At 48.1% G+C, this 20,421-nt stretch overlaps 1 protein-coding gene across 1 annotated transcript in view; it reads right to left on the bottom strand.

Moving 5' to 3' along the window:
• Nucleotides 1-16,282, bottom strand: part of SHISA9 (shisa family member 9) — a 373,971-nt gene extending 357,689 nt beyond the window's left edge. The window contains exons 1-2 of the mRNA XM_006894495.1: nucleotides 15,720-16,282; nucleotides 3,149-3,276 (exon numbers count right to left, since the gene is read on the bottom strand). Coding sequence (XP_006894557.1) covers nucleotides 3,149-3,276; nucleotides 15,720-16,282 — 691 coding nt within the window. The remainder of the gene's footprint in view (nucleotides 1-3,148; nucleotides 3,277-15,719) is intronic.
• Nucleotides 16,283-20,421: the final 4,139 nt, after the last annotated feature.

Genomic DNA, 20,421 nt, shown 5'->3' with positions numbered 1-20,421 from the left:
AGGGACAATGCAGGAGGGGAAGACCCTCTTTGAGATGGATTGATTCGGTGACTGGGGTAATCGGGATGGGTGTGTCAGAGGCGGTGCGGTTAGCGCAGGATAGAGCAGGGTTTAGGGCTGTTGTGCACAGAGTCGCTATGAGTCGGAAACGACTCGACGGCACATAACAACAACAACAACTAGTAGAGGAGAAATGGACCAAACTGGCAACATTCTATGAAATGATCGCTGTGAAAATGCCACATCTGGCATCTGTCCTTGTAGTTTACTCCACCCAGTGACGCACAAGATATACTTTTCCTAGTGTTAAAACACCACTAACTGTGAAAATACAAATAAAAAAGAATCATAAATAAGCCATTAGCCTCTCCTAACAACTTCTGAATTACTGTGGTGAGTCCTGTGCTCTAGTCAGTAACTTCTTAGTACAACCTGACATGAAATGTCCCCTTTCGGAGCAAGACCCTGTCACCCTTCTTGCCCTAACGCCCTAAGAGAAGATAAAACCTAAGTGTCTTCAATTAGTTAATTGCTCCATTTGAGGGATGCTTCAAAACAATCCTAAAGAATGAGGCTTCCAACAGAAGCCTATGAATAGTCACTATGACAGACAAAGATACCATATCATTTCGGTTTTCTCTACTACTAACTCAGGGAGCTCTGGAGGTCCAGTGGTAAGAAATTGCACTGCAATCCCAAAGGCCCCCAGGTGGAATCCGCTAGCTGTTCTGCGGGAGAAGGACAGGCAATCAATCTCTTTCTGTGTTATTAACAGCCTCTGAAAACCCACTGAAGAGTCAGCTATGGGTTGGTTCCAACTAGATGGTATTCAGTAACAGTAACCCCCAATTCACTCAATCATGTTTGAGATTCACGTATCTCCCTCTTTAGCTGGCCCCCTAATTATCCTTTTATTTCTCCCTCTCCCTCATCAGCCATTGTTCTTTCTCTCCCCCATCAACCATCAAGCTGAGTCCAACTCAGATTAACCCTCCACCAGGTTTCCCGTGCTCTAAAGCTTAAGAGGAGAAGACTGTCCATGGTCCTCCTTCAGAGATGCTGGGCGGATTTGAACTGCCAGAGACATGCAGCTTTTTAGTTAGCAGCTCAACACGCAACAGATGATGCCATGAGAGCTCCTTCACCTACCTCCAGCTCCAACTTATTTTCCTGTGCAAAAGGGCCAGAGAAACGTGTGCATTTTTATCACAGCCAGAACTGAACACACCAATTGCTATGTCAGCACTGGTACAATTTACCACATCTCTCAGGGCTGTGGGATTTAGTCATAAAATTTCCAATTGCTGGTGTGTTTTGCTCTGAGAAGTGGCCATTTCTCATGCCATTTTATGATCCAGTCCATAAATAAATAATGTCACATTATTTCATGTAATGAAGCCTAAGACGTTCTAGTCAGTGGCCCATTTTTCAAACCCTGTAAACACTGGCTTGACTCACAGCACTGCCAGTTTTCTAAAGCCATTGCCTAGAGACATCAGAGAATTGACAGCACACATGTCACGTCACATGCCACAGGTATCTATCTCCCTCTGCCCACTGAGCGTTACGACTTGGCCACTCCACAGCCCTAAAACCGTGACTCAGCAAAGAAGACTCCAGAGCAGTTCTGTGTGGAGTTTCTGCAAAGACGGCCAGACTGGAGAGGTGCCAAGCCAGAAGTGTTCCTGTCTTGAAGAACCTCCAGCCACAACTGAATGCATCCCCTGAATTGTCTGGCTTTTGTTATTTTTAAGCCCAGCCCTCCACATTACTTTAATGTGGGGGTTACTTGAAAACATAATTGCTAGGAATAACCACCGTAGTACACTGTTGTCAAAAACCAGGCGATCCGCCACTTTTCTCAGCCAGTGCACCAAGCTTCATAATGTACACTGTGCACACAGACATCCAAACTGAGAGAAGGACCCTGGGGAGCAGGACAAGATCCCTAAGTATGAACCACCTGCTGAGAAATACCTATTTAAATGCAATAGCAAATATAATTTGTCATTGTTGCTCCCAGCAGAAAAATGGGACTGAATGTACTAGTTATATATTGCTGGATCACAGTATATACCCCAAACCAATGTGGGCACAGCTCACACACACTTATCTTTACACCCCTCTTTCCCTTTCCCTCCCTCCCTCATCTGACATGCACACTAAATGAATGAATAAAAGAACTTTCTGCCATTCAGTTGAACCAATTCATAGCTGACCCTCCAGCAGGTCTTTACAGGCTATAAATCACACGCATGGGAGGAAACTGCCCATCTTTCTCCTGAAAACAGCTGGTGGATTGGAACTGTGTGCCTTAGCTTCGACAGCACAACTCCTTACCCATTAGTCTATCAGAGCGCACAAGTGCACACGCTTACACACACTTCTGTGGATTATTCTTAGGAAACTCCAGTTTTAGGAAAACTGTACTGTATCTCTTTATTGACCACAGGATGTAATCTAAACAAAGCATCTGGTCTACTTCAGAAACCAGACAAGGGAAGGAGCTGATAACTCCATTAAGATTAACAGATTAAAAAAATAAAAAAAAAAAGATTAACAGATCAAGGTTAACAGGTCACTCCATCAAGATGACCCACCTATTGGATTACTACTTAAGAAAAGGGCCAATCAAGCTCCACTGGGTAGCAACCAGATTAAACAACCCAGAGGGATGTTTAAAAAACAAAACAAAACAAAACAAAACAAAAGCCAAACAACACAGCTCAAAGTCACCGGACCAACTCTTCAAAGCTGACCTTCCAGCAGGTTTTCCGGGGCAAGAAATTGCACAAAGGAGGCTGCCCATCGTTCTCCCACAGAGGGGCTGGTGGATTTGAACCACCAGACCAGAACATCAGCTGCTAGATTAGTCAACCAAGATGAACAAACTAAATTGTCCACCATGTAACAGAAAAAAAAAAACCAATCAAAAGCAACCAACCCAATGACTCAGTAGTTAACAGAAATTAATCAAGTGAAATCTGATAATATCAAACTCTGCTTCATTGAAGAGCGTGGAAATAAATTTCTAAGCAATCAACAAGGGAGAAAGTCTTAGTAACACAATCACACGCCATACCACCTGGTAGTGAGCACTGCACTGGCCACCCTGGAGGCCTGGAAATGGTGCCACGGCTGTACTTACGAAGGTTATTTATGGGGGTCCTCGTGTCCATGTTTTCATAATGCTGGACGTGGACAACAATATTAAGGTCTCTTTCCATGTGGTCAGTACTGCAGTGGCCCTGGGGCCTCATGACATCTGCAAGGGCCCTGAAAGAAGAAAGATTTTAAGTCTGTTTAATCAAAACACAGTGTCTGGCATGCACTAGACACCCCAGAGTTCCTGTGTGGTGCAAAAGGCTAATGTTAAACAAACGACAAAAAAGCTCACCCAGAGGAAATCTTAGAAGAATGAGGTGTAGCAATCTACTTTCCTCTAAAAAAAAAAAAAAATAAAAATAAAAAAAAAAAAACCAACACAAACTAGCCATTGGGAAAACTCTATTCCCTGGGTGGCACAAATGGTTAAGCACCAGACAACTAACTGAAAGTTCTGAAAGTTCAGTGGTTCAAACCCAAAGACTGCTTCTACAAGTTTCCAGCTTTAAAAATCCAACAGAGTGTAGCTATGCTTTGTACCAGGGGTCACCAGGAGTCAAACGAGATGTCAAATAATAATAACAACAGGCAGAGAGTGTTGTGTTTGTGAATAAAAGCCATGAAGCGGCCATTCTGGTTAGAGGTGGCTGGAAGCAATGAAGAGGACAACTAGAACTGATCCAGGAGCTTCACATAGAAAGGTGCACATACCTCTTACAACAGCCCTGTATCAGCGCTGACAGCCACTGGGAATCCAATGAGGAATGGAATGCAGGTAACATATCTACACTGCTATTGTTGTTAGGAACCAAGTCAGAACTGACTCACAGCTGACCCTCCAGTGGGTTTTAAAAGGCAGTAAAGTGCCTGGGAGGCGATTGCCCATCTTTCTCCGGCAGAGCAACTGGTGGATTTGAACCATAGGCCTTAGGGCTGGTAGCTCATTAAGCCACCAGAGCTCCCAATGTGTTTACCTAGTGCTGGTTTATTTGAGAAACCTGATCACTTCCATTGCCCTCTGTCAGAGCTAGCTGCGGACACCACCACTCCATGTACTCCAGCAGCCTCACGTGAGCAACAGCACCCAGCACCAACCATTTAGATAAGCCAGGCCCGATGCTGACACTGCGAAGGGTTTAATTCAAGAAAGGAGCACCAAACGGCCTGATGTGACTCGACAGAGGAGACACCCAAAGCTCCAGGAGGCGCACTGGCCTGTCCAAGGTCATACAGCCAGGAGGCAATAGCAACAGGGGACCAGAGTCCAGTCTGGCCGCCCTGCACCCTCGGCACAGACCACCATCCATCCACGACCCTGCTGACACCCCTTTACTGTCTGTGATGGAGGAAAAGTGAAGGAGGCCAGGTACTGGCTCTGTCTCCAACTCTCTTCACCTGTCAACATACGTCATGCCTTCCCAAGGATCACCATCCAGTGTTTGACTGGGGAGCTCTAGTGTCTTAGTGAAGAGACATCCTGCTAATCAAGCATGGGGCTTCACATCCCCCAGGGGCTTGCTCCCCAGGACACAGACAGGCGATCTCCTCCCATGAAACTTAGAGCTTCTGAAAACACACTAAAGGGTCAGCTCTGAGGCAGTTCTGACTAGACAGCAACAAGGTTTTCGCTCTTACTGGGTTTTCTGCTTATTTGTTCCAAGGGTCATGACTTCTGTTGGTCACAGAAGTCTCTAGATTATGTTGTTGTTATGTGCCGTCAAGTCACTTGTGACTCATAGCAACCCTATGTACAATGGCCCTAAACCCTGCTCTATCCTGTGCCAATCGCACTGCCTCTGACACATCCATCCCGATTACCGCAGTCACTGAATCAATCCACCTCATAGAGGGTCTTCCCCTCCTGCGCTGCCCCTCCACCCTCCCAAGCATGATGTCCTTCTCCAAGGACCTGTTCCTCCTTACAACATGTCCAAAGTATGTCAGACAAAGCCCCAGAATCCTTGCCTCCAAGGAGCAGCCTGGTTTAACCCTCTCCAGGATGAATCTGTTTTCTTGGCAGTCCATGGTACATTCAACACTATTCTCAACCACAACTCAAAGGCATCAATTCTCCTTCTATCCTCCCTAATCATTGTCCAACTCTCTGGTGCATAACAAGTGATTGCAAAGGCCATAGCCTGTATCAGACGCACTTTAGTCTCCAGAGTGACACCAATGATCTTCAGTACCCTGGAGAGGTCCCTAACAGCAGACTTTCCCATCGCAATAAGGTTTTTTATTTCCTGGCTACTGGTGCTGAGAGTGTTGACCGTGAAGCCAAGCAAACTAAAGTTGTCAACAATCTCAATCTCTTCACCATCCATCCTGATGCTGTCAATTGGTCCAGTGGTTATATTTTTACAAATAATGAAACAAGGTGAGAACTCTTAAGTGACTCTCACTGAGATATCTACCAGGGAGGGAAGGGCATAACATGATCAAGGGGTGGTCACACCCAAGTTGGACCGCACCAACAGTATTTCTCTTTGCCCACCCTTCAAGATTCATTTATTTAGACATGCATTAATTAGTAAGGAGTCCCGGTGGTGCTGTGTTTTATGTGTTGGGCTGCTCACCAGCAGGTCAATGGTTCAAATCCACCAGCTGCTCTGAGAATGAAAGAAGAACAGTTTCTTCCCAGAAAAATTTACAGCCTCTGAAATCCAATGGAGGGTCATAAGGATTTGGAACAGCAGTAAGGTTTTATTTTGTTTTCTGTACTACTTGGGGCTCTGGTGGCCTAATGGGTAAGGAGTTGCACTCTGCTAACCCAAAAGCAGGTGGTTCGAATCCACCAGTTGCTGCATGGAAGTAAGGTAATTGCTTTCCACAAGAGCCTCTAAAGACTCAGTGGAGTCAGTTATGAGTTGAAAGCAGTGAGTGAGTGCACGACTTACTACACGGGAAGCTCTGGAGGTATAACAATAGGAGTTGTGATGATAAAGATTACAAAGGCAATTCTCTAGCAGTTCAAATCCACCAGCAGATGCACAGGAGAAAGATGGACAATCACGTCTTTTGCAATTTACAGCCTCAGAAACCCAAGGGAGGGGAAACTATGGGTCAGTTCAGACTCAACAGTCCACTGTTGTTGTTTTATCATAACTGCAGTAGCAGGACACAAAGGAAAAAGCATAACCTCAGTAAATGAATATGCTGTGAGGTGAAATGAGGCAAATGTGGAGGCAGCGTTAGAGCAGAGGCCTGAGTGATGAAGCAGGGCTAGTGAGGCAAAGTCCCATGTGAGCAGGAGGGGGTGTGCAAACACAACAGCGCCACGGTGGGGCTGAGCTTGGCACACCTGAGGAGCAAAGAGGAAACGGAGTATCACTTCCTCACCAATAAATTTATTCTTACATAATAAATACAATTCAAAACAATCCCCAAACCAACCAGCTGTGACTCCCAGTGCCATGGTTAATACTGTGTGCCAACGTATTCTCCATATAAACTAACTGTTGATGTTGATTGCCATCGAGTCGAGCACAACTCATAGCGACCCTATGAACAAAAAACCTGAAGCCTTTCTATAACTATCATCATTTATCAAAGTTCATAGAGTTTCCAGAAACACGTTGTTTAGGAAGTGGATGTCACTCCTGCTTCCAAATACCGCCTTATAAATTCTAAGACGGTAATAATGCAAGGTTACAAGTGGATTTGTAAAGATATGATTAGCCTCATCTGAGGTTTCAGGGTTGTGGCCAGCATGGCATTTAAGTTTAGACTCTGTGGCAAAAAAGCTACAGAGCATTCTATCAGATCAGTATTTGGCTACCTGGATCCGGGTCTCCACACCTGAACCAGTGACCTGCTCTGTCCTTGCTCACTCTGGATTCATCATTCCTCAGAGTCAATCTATGACCCTGATTCCCATTACTTATCTTTGTCAAGCTCTGAAGCAACAGCTTCCCAAGCCAGTAGCCTGAGGCCCTGCCTCCCCAGACACCTCATCTGGAGTTCTGACCTACCGACTACTAACATACATGTATGTATGAACCACTGAGCCATTTCCCTGAAATAAATTAATCTCTGTATCTCTCTTCTATCTATATTTGTTGCTGTTATGTACTACTGTGTTGGGACCAACTTATAGCTGACCCTCCAAAAGGTTTCCAGAGGCTGTAAATCAGGAAGGAATTGTCCATCTTTCTCCTGTGGAACAGCTGGTGGATTTAAACTGCCTGCTTTTGGTTGGCAACACAACTTCTTACCACTGGGTCACCAGACTGAGCTCGCTCAGCACTCCCTCGCTCTCTCTCATTATATGTAAGAGTGGAAGTGTGAGTGTGAGAGCATGTGAGTATGTGTGTAGTTATATACCAGTATGACTGATTTTTGTTTCTCTAGAAAACCCAGCCTAAGACACGCCAACCTCATGTGTGTCTGAGTGTCTCTGTGGTCGACATAGAGTTTTCAATAGCTAATTTTGGGGAAGCATATTGCCAGCCCTTTCTTCCAAGGCATCTTGAATGGTCTTGAACTTTCAACTTTCCAGTCTACAGGAAAGCATATGATCATGTACACCACCTAGAAGCCCTGGTGTAACAGTGTAAAACATGCCAGGCTGCCAATCAGAAGATCAAAGGTGCAAATCCACCAGCTGCTCTAAAAGGGAAAGATAGGCAATCTCCTACGACAAGGATTTACAGCCTCAGAAATTCAATGAAGGGTTCTTAAGACTCAGAACAAATGCAACAGCAGTTCATTTAGGACTCCAAATAAATAAGAACCCAATATTTCAGAACGGAGCTGAGAGTCCCAGGATCTTGATTCAACTCTGCAGGTATGAGGTCTGGCTTCTGCTCCGAATGCAAAGACAATATTACGTTGTTGCTGTTGTTATGTGCCCACGTGCTGGAACTGACCCATAGCTGACACTCGAGGTTTTCAGAAGCTGTAAAGCACACAGGAGGAGATGGCACATCTTTCTTGGAGAAGCTGGAGGATTCAGAACCACATACATTCGGGTTGGCAGTGCAAATACTTTATCTATTAACCCACCAGTTGTTGTTGAGTACCATGGAATCAGAACTGGTCCACAGCTGACCCTCCAGAGGCTTTTCAGAGGCAGGAAATCACACAGGAGGAGATCACCCATTTTTTTTCCTGCCCAGCAGCTGATGGGCTTAAACTGTATACCTTTGGGTTGGCAGTGCACTTACTTACCACTAAGCCACCAGAGTTCCCTACAAAGACAATGGGAAGGAGGTAACTCACTGGAGGTAAAGACATGCTTTGTCAAAGTTTCTGAAAATGTACATTTAAAGTCTGATGTATTTTACTATGTAAATCTTATCTTGGAAAAGTTGGTTTTCAGAATGCAAGGACTCCATGTCCTCCCAAAAAGCAAACACTCTGAAAGGGAAAATACTCTAGAGGCTACTCCGTGCTTGACAGTAAATGCCCGCATGGGTTCTGGCGTCCAGGGAAGCTGGTGGAAGCCGTGGGACAAGCTTAAATGTCCAGGAAGAAAGACAGTTTCAAGAGAAGTCAGGTGAAGAGACCAGAGGCCAGGAAAGAAAGGGCGTTTATCACTGATGCCACTTCTCTGCAAAGAACTTTGGCATTTCTAGAGCATGTCTGAAAAAGAACACAGGGCACTGTGCTGCTGAATTTGCCACTTACATTTCTGATTATCTTTGAAGGGTGGCAAATAATGACATGTGCTCCCTTCCCTTTCCTTTCAAGGCTAAAGAGCTTCAAAACCCATGCTCCTGCCCCCTTGGAGGTCATTTGGTGCCAATGAGAGCTGGCTCTGAGGGGCAGGTACGGAACCAAGGCCTGGTCTTGACGCCCTGGTGGCTCCCTGTACTGGCCTCCATGTGTGTGCTGTGATTGGCTGGGTGCCGAGCAGGTCTGAGAGGACAGCTGAGGAGGGCAGTCCTGCACATCTGAATTCAGAGGAAATGTGGCACAGTGGCCGAGGGCTTGTACCTGAGTCCAAGGGTGTCTGGGCTGGAAGTGACTCCTCTGGCCACTAGGAGTCTATCTTCTCAGAAAGCAATCTGTGCCTTTGTAAACGGTAGATTGTGTTGACATCAAATGCAGCCCTCACATACCAACTTATAGCAAAATGGAAAAGCCAGCAAGGTCATGGGGTATTTAATGTGGTGAAATCAGTCTAAGAGACTGTTCAATCTTACGAATTGTGCATGGATATGATTTGGACCATCCCTCCTATTCAGTATCTGCCACTCCCTCCTCCTAACGTTAAAATGAAAAGAGGTTAGAAGACATGGCCAAGGTCACAGAGCTAAATGTAGCACAGTGAAGGATTTTCTTTTTTTTAATTTTTATTCTATTATTTTTTGTGTGAGTGTACCCGTCAAATCAGATCTGACTGGTACAGGAGGAGATTGTCCCTCCTTCCCCGGCAGAGCATCTGGTGGATTTGAACCGTGCGCCTCTGGGGTTGTAGTTGCAACTCGTTGCCACTAGGCCACCAGAGCTCCCCGAAGGATTTTCTTAGATCACACAACTCATATATAGTGACACTGAATCCAAACCGACTCACAGTCAACCCTCCAACAGGTTTTCAGAGGCTATAAAATTGCATGGGAGGCGGTTGTCCATCTTTCTCTCAAGGAGCAGCTGGTGGATCCGAACCAACTCCTTTTCAGCTGACAGCACAACTCCTTACCCACTAGGTCACTAGGGCTCCATAGCACAGTAAATGGTAAGTACCACATATACTTCCAGCATCACTGTCTTCACTATTGTCCAGGAGTAAAAAATTCACAAAATAGGGATGGCGATAAAAGGTACAGTTGCTGAGCAATCACACTGTGGCAGATACTTTGCTAAGAGCTTCTCAATCCTCAAAATCATTTATGACTTAAGAACAATTTTATCCTGTAGCTTGGTGAGAATATGAGAGTCAGAAAAGGGAAGCCACTCTGCCAAAGCCATACGGCCATTAAGTGATGGAGCTGCGACTGAATCTCCGGTGATGTGATTGGAGCCTGTGTTGTTAAGATAAGCCCTATATGTCCTCTAAAGGAAGCTGGTCACAAGACAGCATGATTAGCTGGGATGGCCACTGAGATGAACCCTAGAACAACTTAAAAGGAACAATCACCACTCAGTAATAATCAGCGGTTGTAGTGCTACAACATAAGACCCCTGTTGAATTTTTTTGACCAGAGATTCTATAAACAAATCCTGATCAAAAGGGGGAGAATGCTGAACAGAATTTCAAATTTTAATGCAACTCTAAAACCAGACAGATTAGATTCACCGTCTAAAAACTATTTCCCTAAGGAAATATTAAAGTCCTTACATAAAAAATACTCCTAAAGCTTTCTTTAAACCAAACAACTCATTCCTGAGTCAAGTCTAACTCACAGTCGTCCTCACTGGGTTTTTAAGGGTGTAAATTTTGCAGGGGTGGGGGGATGACTACCTATCTTCCTCTGTAGAAGCAACTGGTGGAGCTGAACCAATGGTCTTTCAACCAGTTAAGTATGTAACACTTAACTCACTAGGTCCCCAGGGCTCCTCAAAGTCAAGAGTTAAGAGTACCTGCCTTGAGCATTGTGCTCTTTGAAGAACCATCTATATGGAATCAAACTGATGACAATTTGGATGATTTGATAGGAAACTTCAGGGGTGTGGGGAGTTTATGTTAATGGGAAGGGACAATTAGGAAAACGGGGGTAAGAAAGACTACTTGATTTAAAGAAAAATTGAGTGTTGCCTGGCCTACTGATTTTACAAGAGAAATCAGAAATCTGTATCTCTGTGTGAAAACTCCTTGGTTTTTTAAGTGTTAGCTATTAATTCCAAGTTGGATTTAAAACACCATACTTAATGGACACTAAAGAGACTTAACAGTCAAATGCAATGAACCTTGACTGGCTCTCGATTGAAAAAACCAAGCTGTAAAAGATATTTTTGGGGTACCACTGGGAATATTTCAATATGATTAGCTACTTGATGAAATTATAGAAGGCGAGCTCATTTTCTTGAGTGTGATAATGGAATTGTGGTGTGCAGGAGAATGTCCTTTTCCTTAGGACAGCCACACTGAAGGATTCAGGGGTGACGCATCATGACTCCAACTTTTTTTCCCCAAAGGCTTCAGCCAAGAACATAAACCAAACTCATTCCCATCAAGTCAGTGACAACTCCTAGCAATCCTGTAGGGCAGTGGGGCACTGCACCTTGGACTTCCCAAGGCTATAAATCTACATGCACGCAGTGATGAGTTCAAACTGCCAACCTTTTGGTTATCAATTGAGCACTTTAACCACTATACCACTAGGGCTCCGAAGGAGGAGAGAGAAAAATAGATGCACAGAGAAACAAGGAGTTTCACTGTAATCCTGAAGGCACTTGGTTCAAGGACACTAGTTGCTGTGCAGGAGAAATATGAGCAATCTCTTTCCATGTGATTAACTGCCTCTGAAAACCTGCTGGAGGGACAGCTAAGGGTCAGTTCCAACTCTTCTGTACACGACTTAGCAGTACACAACAATAACAATAAGAGAAAGAGAGCGCAAATATGGAAAAATTGAGCAAATAAGACAAAATACTAAAACAAAAACCCTTCAAACTCACTTTTGAGTCAGAACTCACTCATAGCTGACCCTCCAGAGGTTTTCAGAGGCTGTAAATCCCAGGGGAGGAGACTGCCCATCTTTCTCCCTCATCACATCTGGGAGATTCAAAAGGCATGCCTTTAGGTTGATAGCACAACTCCTTACCCACTAGGCCAACAGAGTTCCCTAACAAAACACCAACAGCTGTCAAATCTAGACCAGTGGTTCTCAGCCACGGATAATTCTGACCCCAAGGGGGCATGGGGCAATGCTTAAGGTCACTGCTGGGATGAGAGGATGATAAGGGTACTAGTGGCACAGAGTGGGTAGAAACTAGGGGGGCTGCCAAATACTACCTGGCCTCATCGTGTTTTACTTGTTGTAGTCTAACCAAAAGGTCAGCAGTTCAAATCAGCCAGTGGCTCCATGGGAGGAAGACGGGCAGTCTCAGTCGTAAAGATTTACAGCCTCTTCAAAAACATCATGGAACTTTGGTCTGCATGGGATTTGGCTTGATAGGAAGTGGGTTTGTTTTCAATATCTGGAGCGACTCAGATCTAGATGAAGGATATGTTGTGGTTGTTATTTGTTACTGAGTTGATTCACCCTCGTGGCAATCCCGTACAGGTAAGAGCAGAACAAGAATATACACAGCTAATTTTCAGAAGATTGCCAGGCCTTTCATCCTAATGCATACAGCAAAAGCTCAATAAATGACTGTGGCTGCTACGGAGTAGATCCCAGACTCACAGCAGCCCTATGTGTGTGAAGCAAAACAGCCGCACCGTGTTTTTCATTTCTGTGACCTTTTAAAAACAGATCACCAGGCCGATCTTCAGAGGCACCTCTGGGTGGCCTCAAACTGCCAACCTTGTATATAGCCATCACAGCCTTTTACATAGCACTTAACTAATTGCCTGCACCACCCAGGGACAGAAAGAGATATTACAGTTCATTTTCACTATTCTCTTTAGGTTGTTATGCATAAGTTCTCGCAATATATTTTAAAAATAAATAAATAAAACTTAAAAATAAAAATAACACCTTGAAGCTAAGCAAAACATATTGGTAGGCATGGCTGGCTACCATCTCCAGTTACTTCTTCCTGTAAACAGGGGTGTCTGTGGCTGCAGCTGACCTGATTTAAGAGGCCCTGAAGGCCAATGTTAAGCACAAGGTCCTCTTCTCCCTCAACTCCAACCTAAGAAGCCCAGGAGAAAGCAGGCAATGAATGAGCTGGGACTTGAAGGTAAACTACATCTTGGGTGGAATCGACATTCACTCAAACCTGTTCAAAGCCCAGGTCCCCACGAGAAAATACAAGTACACTGGTCATGTGGAAAGCAAGCAGGACCAACAACATATTGTGAGTAGGTGTTTTCAGGTGAGGTGAGGACTAATTTGATCTTAGTACTCCTGGAAATCCCCAGACCAAACAAATTAGAAAAGCTGCCTGATTTTCTAAGGACGTGTCCTTGGGCCAGCCACTTAATTAAAGCTATGGTCTCCTTTGTCTGTAAAATGGGAATATAAACAGTACTTCTTAGAGCGCACGAGAGGAAGACCTGGATGAGATGGATTGAATCAGTGACTGGGGTAATGTGGGTAGGTGTATCAGAGACGATGAGATTGGTTCAGGGATAGAGTTCACAGCTGTTGTACATAGGGTTGCTATAAGTAGGCGTCCACTCGAGGGCACATAACAACAACATTAACAACATAGGATAGTTAGGAGAAATCCAGGAGAGAATGCTTAAAACAACATCAAACAGTATCACGTGCAGTGTCGGGCACACGGTTCTATGCTCGGCAAATATCAGATCCTTTTACTTAGTGATACCCGGGCAGCAGAGTCTCCTGAGGTGCTGTTTTAAAGGGGCAGCTGCTCCGACTCCATCCCCCCTAGAATCTGAATTTTAACAGGAGCTGCTGGAGATTTTTTTAAAAGCATTCTCCGTGATTCTAAATTGCAGTCAGGGTTAAAAAAAAAACAAAACAAAACAAAAATACACTAAACCTTAAACTGACTAGTCAAAATCCACAATTTTTTTTTTTCTCTTTAACAGTACACTGAACTTCTATTCAATTCTGGGATTTCAAGAATTTTGACAGTTGAGATGGTATCCCCCGGACTAGATACCCTGAAGTTCCATGGTTACCTACAGAGGTAAGATCAGACAGCAGCCCCTTAACAAGAGAGGCTTTTTCACCTGCAGAGCTGCAAGGGGGCAAGGAGAGGGGGAGCCAGGTTTCATCCACACTCCAAGTTCAAGGTGAAGTACTAGTTCACTGGGGCTCCTAGATCAAAGACGGCCTGAAGCCAACTCTCACTTTCCCCTAAGGAAACCCTCCTCCTCCCCTAGCCTCTGAACCTGGCTCCTTTGGGAACAGGGTTGCTCAGGAGAGGGTGCGGTGGAGATGTCAGCTGAGGAGTCACTCGAATCTGCAAGGCTGCCTACCTGTCTCTGGGTGACTCTCCCCACCATGGTGATGCCTCTGCAGCACCTCTGCTCATCACTTTAACACCAAAGCCTGGGATCAAAAGGGTCTGGCCGGTGCAACCTGGAGTGCAAGAGCTGTGGGCTCTGTCTGAGCACCTGGGGGCTGCAGGGGGTAGACAGAGTCACAGACTTATTCCTTTAGTAGGTCAGGTTTTCCAGAATCCCCTCTGAGCTTTCTCTAGGGAATCCTTTGCCTGGAGACCTTACTATCCATCCACACCTCCCTCCTGGCCAGCTGACCCAAACCTAAAAGAATTTCTTCACCTCTTTCTCCAAATCCCTCCCCTCTGGAGGGAAAAAAAAATAATAATAATCGGATACCCTGGGGCGTATAAATAGAAAATAATTACTAGTGAGGTGGTGATGTTCCTTTGCCTATTTTTGGTGGGTCTCTTTGTTCAGATTCTTTTAAGCAAGCGCACGGAGCGGGTGCACACACACAGGCCTCCGGCGGAGGTGTGTTGGGGGGTTTGTAGAACGAGGGGAGGAGACACCAGGCCACTTCGAGGTCCAGACTCGGGAAGAGGATAGAAAAGGCTTTCGTCCAGGCTACCAAGATGTTTGCACAATGCTGTCTCTCCTTCACCTCTCCCCTCCACCCTGGGCCTGGCCCAAGCTACGTTCTCACCACTGCGTCCTCTGCCTCCAAAGTTACAGGGTTGTGTGAATCAATTTAGACACTTACAAAAAGCAAAAGGCAAATAGCTCCATTAATCCCCAAATGCCTTCTTCCATCTGCTACGACTTGCCTGTGCTGGGACTTGCATAATAAATGAGGCAAATGGAAAAGTTGGCGAATCAGAGTCCCAGGGGGGTGAGCGCCCGCGGGGAAAGGGCTCTAGCCCTGGGGAGCCCGTGCCAGGCGGGGCCAGGGGTGTAGAGCGTGGCCAGCACCGCCGCAATGGACAGACAAAAGTGTGTCAGGGGCCAGGGGTTCAGAGAGATGCGAACACCCATAGTCCCGATTCCCGGGAACTGCAAAGACCCTCGCAGCTCTGAGGAGGCGAGGCGGCCGCTCCACGCGAGGCTTTTGTTCTCGCCCTGCCCTCCCTCTCCGCCTCCCTCGCTACATTTTCGCGAGTCGTATGAGTTGCAGGCGGCGCACACGCTTACTGCCTCCCGAACACGCGCACGGGTTCACACACGCCCCCCTTCCCTTTCGGGCTCAGCCGGCCCTGTTTACCTACAAGCTCGCCTCTGGAATCTGGGGGACGCCACGAGCCCCCCTCCCCAAAACCCAACACTTCAAGACCATCGGCTTCCAAGCCCTGTCTCAAGTCCTCCTCAGTCTTGAGGGAGAAGGGGAGGCAAGCAGGAGGAGGGGACGGAGGGGACGGAGGGGACGGGGGAGACGGAGACACACACACATACACACACACACACACACACACACACACGCTCCTGTGCACACCAGCGCTGAACCCAGCGTTCCCCTCTCCACGCGCCCGGCCGAAGTTGGTTTCCCGGGGAGGGGGGTGCAGGCCCTCGTGAAAAGGATGCTGCTGAAGGTGGGAGGGGGAGAGAAGGGAGAGCGGCGCCCCGAGGAGAGGGCGAGGGGGAGGTGGCCCACCTGGACATGTGCTCCCTCTGGGGCCGGTGCGCTTTCTCCAGCCCCAGCTTGGTGAAGATGCCCACGAGCACCATGACGGCCACCACCCCGCAGATGATGTAGACGATCAGGTTGGTCTTGTCCTTGGTGGGGTCGTGCAGGGGGTCGTCCTTGCGCGCTGGGGGCTTGCCCGTGTTGAGCCAGAGCGGCGTGTCGTAGTTGGTGCAGGTGCTCTGGTTCAGTCGCCGCTTCTTAAACGTGCAGCAGAACCGGAAGCCACAAGTCCCGCAGCAGAAGATGAAGTCGCCCGAGCTGCAGTTGAACGGCGGATCCCACTGGCCCATGACATCGAAGTAGCCCCGGCAGAAGTCTGGCGTGGGTGCCCGGGTCGGGGGCGCGTCCGAGACCCCCGTGCCCTCGCCGACCTCCCCGGAGGCAGCCCCAGAGCGGTTGCTACCCGTTAGCACCAGCACGCCGCCCAGTTGCGCCAGCTGCCCGTACCCCGCTCGCTCCTGCGCCCTGCACACGCGGGCGCACAGCTCGGTGAGGAAGCAACCGAGAAGCAGCCGGAGGACGCGGCGCATCGTGTCTCCCAGCCCGGGCTCGGCCGCTCGGCCGCCGCTGGAGCCGCTGCAGCCGCCTCTCGAGGCGCCGCCGAAGCTGCCGAGGCTGCTGCCGGGGGCTGCGAGCCGCCGCGGGCCGCACATGCAGGGAGCGGCGCGGGGCGCGCGGGGTCGGCGGCCACTGCGCTCAGCTCAGCCCGCGTTCGCCTCCAGTGCGCCGCGCGCCAAGGGGCCGGCCGGGGAGGAGCGCGCCGGGCAGGGCGGGGGAGGAGGCGCAGGGCCACGCGGGGTGCAAGTCCGGCCCGCACAGGGGGGAGCCGGGGGCCGCCAGCAGAGAAAGTCTGACCGTCTGTCCGCGTCTCCCCCTCGGCTGCGGCTCCCGACTCGCCGCCCCGTGTCCGCTCGCAGGATCCCTCTCACCTCTCCAGCTCACCAAGTGTGCTGAAAGCGAAGAAGCGACACTTGTGGAATGAAGGAAGGGCAGTAGGGAGGGGGGAGTAGGGAGGGCGGGCAGAGGAGGCACGGGGGGCGGGGCGGGCGCGAGCTGGAGAGGGGCGGGGGCGCGAGGAGAGGTGACTCTGGCGGGAGGGGGGAGCGAGTTGGGGGGCGTGCGGAGCAGAGCGAGCCGGGCGGGCGGGGAGGAGCCAGCATCGGCTGTCGCGGCAGCCGCAGGAATAGCTTGGTTTCCCGGCAGGTGGAGGATGGCGGCGGCGGGACCCCCGCGTCCTCTCGGGGCGGAGAAGTGCGACTCCAACCTGTCCAGGGCGCAGAGGCGGCTCCTCCCGGGGCTTTTTTCAGGGATGCGTGCACAGGAGCTACGGCCCGAATTGGCCTGCCCCGGGAAGAGGTGACTCCTGGAACCCGGGTCAGAACTAGGAGTCTGGGGTCAGACCCGAGAGGCCGCCCCGGTTGGTCAGAATCTCTCTTCAGGCGCAGGGGGGCCGCCGCGCCCTTCCCAAACCTGCACCTTCTGCTGAGTGCGCAACTGCGGGTCCAACTCCCAGGGCCAAGGCGCTCTGGGAAGCCTAGGTGGTCAGCCCCTCGCTCCTGCCCCTCTCCTGGAGAGGGCTGGATAGGAACTAAAGGTTTAAAAAGCGCTCAAGGTAAGGAGGGACAGCGGACCTGCCTAGGCAAGGGCAGATCCCGGAAGATGTTCACCCGGGACTCCCCAGTCCCTCCCCAGACCTGCCACTTTCTGTCCTTCTTCGTCCTCGCAGCGTTCTCTGCACTCCACAGGAGGGCATACCGCGGCGCCGCTGTGCGCCTGACTCTGGCGCAGCGCAAGGCCTGGACACCTAGTTTTGGCCACCCTCCTGGACCTGAGCCCGCGCATCCCTCTCCAGAGCCGGCTGGCCGGCGTCCCCCCAGAGCCTCTGTCCTCACCCGGGGCTGCAGAGCGGGCTCAGCTTCCTCTGCTTCCAGGCTCTTTTCGCCTCTCCGCGTTTCCAAATCGGCCCTTTCCCTCCTCAATCTATTCCGGCCAGCCCTCGGCCCTCTCCTATTTCTTCCAATCCTTCCTCCGCTTGAATTTGACTCCCTGTAGCCCCAAGAATAGGACTTGTACCAAAACTGCTACACCAAATTTAGATCTCCCCACGCCCCGGCGTTTTGTTTTTTTAATTGCATTAACTAAGTATATACTTTGCAGTCTGCTGGGCGATTTGCAGAGCAGGATGTTTCCTCCGCCCTCTCCATTTGGCTGCAGTTAGGACTTTACAAGGCATTTCCTAAGAGCCACTCAGTTTGGCCACCTGTAAAATGGAATACTGGGGTCTCCTTCATTGCAAAGGTGTGGGAGGTTTTATGGGGACTCCATTGCAATCTTTTTTTTCCCCCAGCATGAGAGTTTATCTAATCGAATCTCCTTGAAGAAATGCAATCTGCTCTCTTGTAAAAGATTTGCAGACCCACCAGGACAGCAGTGAGGTAGTTTAGCTAGGGAGTGTACCAGCCTTGGAACATTGTCTTAGAGCCCAAACCCACGGAGACAAGGTGTGAGATTATTTTTCCATCTTCAGCGAATTCAGTATGATGGGATGCCCAAAATAAGACAGCAGAGCCATGTCCCTATGTGACTGGGAAGCATATGGGAAGCACACCCGCCATCAAGGTGTGAATCTCTACAAACACAAGCATGGGTGTGTCAACTAATGGTAGCTGACATTATTTCTGAGCTTGCAATAAAGCCACTAGATTTCTTTCCTAAAATCACCTCCGCCAGGAAGCTTTGAGTACTGCCTGGCTTATACAGCAGATACACTGCAAATATTTGCTGCGCTGCTGAGAGAATTATCCCATTTATGGCTCTGTCTTTAGGTAATATAGCATCCGGCCCACACAAGAGAAGGAAAGGCTGAGACCTGAAATCTGTTCACAGTAGCCTCATTGAGGAAGTGACTGAATTGGCATTTGAATCTAAGAAATTCGGCTCCTGTGTTCTAACCCCTGCACACACAATGTCAGCCATAAAATGGGTCTCCAACTCTCCGTCTGACATTTTATACCTGTTACAAAATATCCTCACCCCATTAACATGTAAACTCCATGCCAGAAAGGGCCTGGATTCCAGATGTGTCCTCAGCACCTAGAACTCTGCTGGACATAGTAAGCTCTCAAAAGAGATTTCTGTGATGGATTATCTAATTAAGAGTACTTTGGGCATTTCGTTTTAATTTCTAGCCCTTGGAAAAGGACATCATGCTTGGAAAGGCCATCAAAAGAGAGGAAGACCTTCAACGAGATAAAGTGACGGTGATGATAACAATGGGCTTGAGTTTGGGAGAGAGTGGAAGGGTGGTGCAGGATCGGGCAAGGTTAGGATCTGTTGTTCATGGGTCACCATGGGTCATAGTCAATTCCACCGGATCTAACAACAGAAAGGCAAGAGGTTCTACACAACACAGGTTGGTAATTACATCTAGAGGGCATTAATGCTTAGTGAATGAAGTCACACCCAAAAAGACACGCTGTCTAAGAATGTTATGATTAAGAGCTAGAGAAAACTTTACACATAGAATCATTCATGTATGGTTATCAGAAATGGGATGGGAGTGAGGGCAGAAAAATTAATAAATCTATGATAGACATTTATTACAATGGGTGAAGGGAAAAGCAATATACAATAAGGAAATGATCAGCATGGTGGATATTGTAATTCATGTTATAAAACAAAATGCATAAGAATGACTGAACGGAAAACAATCTGCTTTGTAAGTGTTCACGCAAATCACAATTTTTAAAGATAAAAATCTTTCCAAAAGAAACCATACCCAGTGAGTGCAAGAAACAGTTGTACTGTGTAATGCAGGGGGGCACCATAAGTCAGGTTTGAGGGGCAGGGGGGTGGTGATGTATGTGTGTGGTTATACACCATCCTTAGACCAAGAGAAGAAAGGAACAGTTAGCACACAGAGGACAGTTTCTGCTGTCATAATACAGAAAAGTTGGAAAGCATCTATACACTAAATCTGAATTACAATGGGCTCCACTCCCTTGCTGTCTTGGCCCAAGAAGCTAAGCTTAACAAAGTTAAGGGTTAGTTCAACGTCGACTGGTAGGCAAATGAGAAAATCAGGAGCAGTTGTAGATGGCCAGTCTCCTTACCCAGGCCTCTACCCAGAATCCCCAAAACCCTAACACCACTTAGGAAGATAAGACAAGGACAGGGCTTAGTGGCCTGGTTCACTAGGTCTGGGGTCTTAAGAGCACTTCTCTATTTGATTTTTAAAAAGAATAGAACCCTTAGAGAACAGAGGCAAATTCTAGACAGGAAAGTCTGTCTCTTCTCTGCTTCCACATCTCTGTAATATACTTCCTGTCACCAGGCCAGCCGACTGAGCCCTCCAAGGAGACTCGCTCTGGCTGCTGCTCCCAGCTTTAATTAACAGAGACTGCCCCCTGTTTGTGACAAGGAGAGTGGAAGGATTGTGACTGGGATGGATTCTGACCCCCATCCACCCTCAGTGGCTTGTATGCCTTCAGCCTTCCTAGTCTCTAAGCTGGTCCTGGGCCAGATCTCCTATCTGCTGAAGCTGCAGCCAGCCAAGAACAGAGCTCCAGCCTGATTCTCAAGTCTCTGTTAAATAGTTAAAAGAAGGAAGAATCATTGTGATTTCTTTCACTCTCCAAGGCAACAAGTCCATTTGCTCTGGGTATGTCAA

The sequence above is a fragment of the Elephantulus edwardii genome, unplaced genomic scaffold (assembly GCF_000299155.1).
Source record: "Elephantulus edwardii isolate Elephantulus edwardi_28Jun2011 unplaced genomic scaffold, EleEdw1.0 scaffold00145, whole genome shotgun sequence".
Taxonomy (NCBI): Eukaryota; Metazoa; Chordata; class Mammalia; order Macroscelidea; family Macroscelididae; genus Elephantulus; species Elephantulus edwardii.
This window is presented reverse-complemented; position numbering and strand designations above follow the sequence as displayed.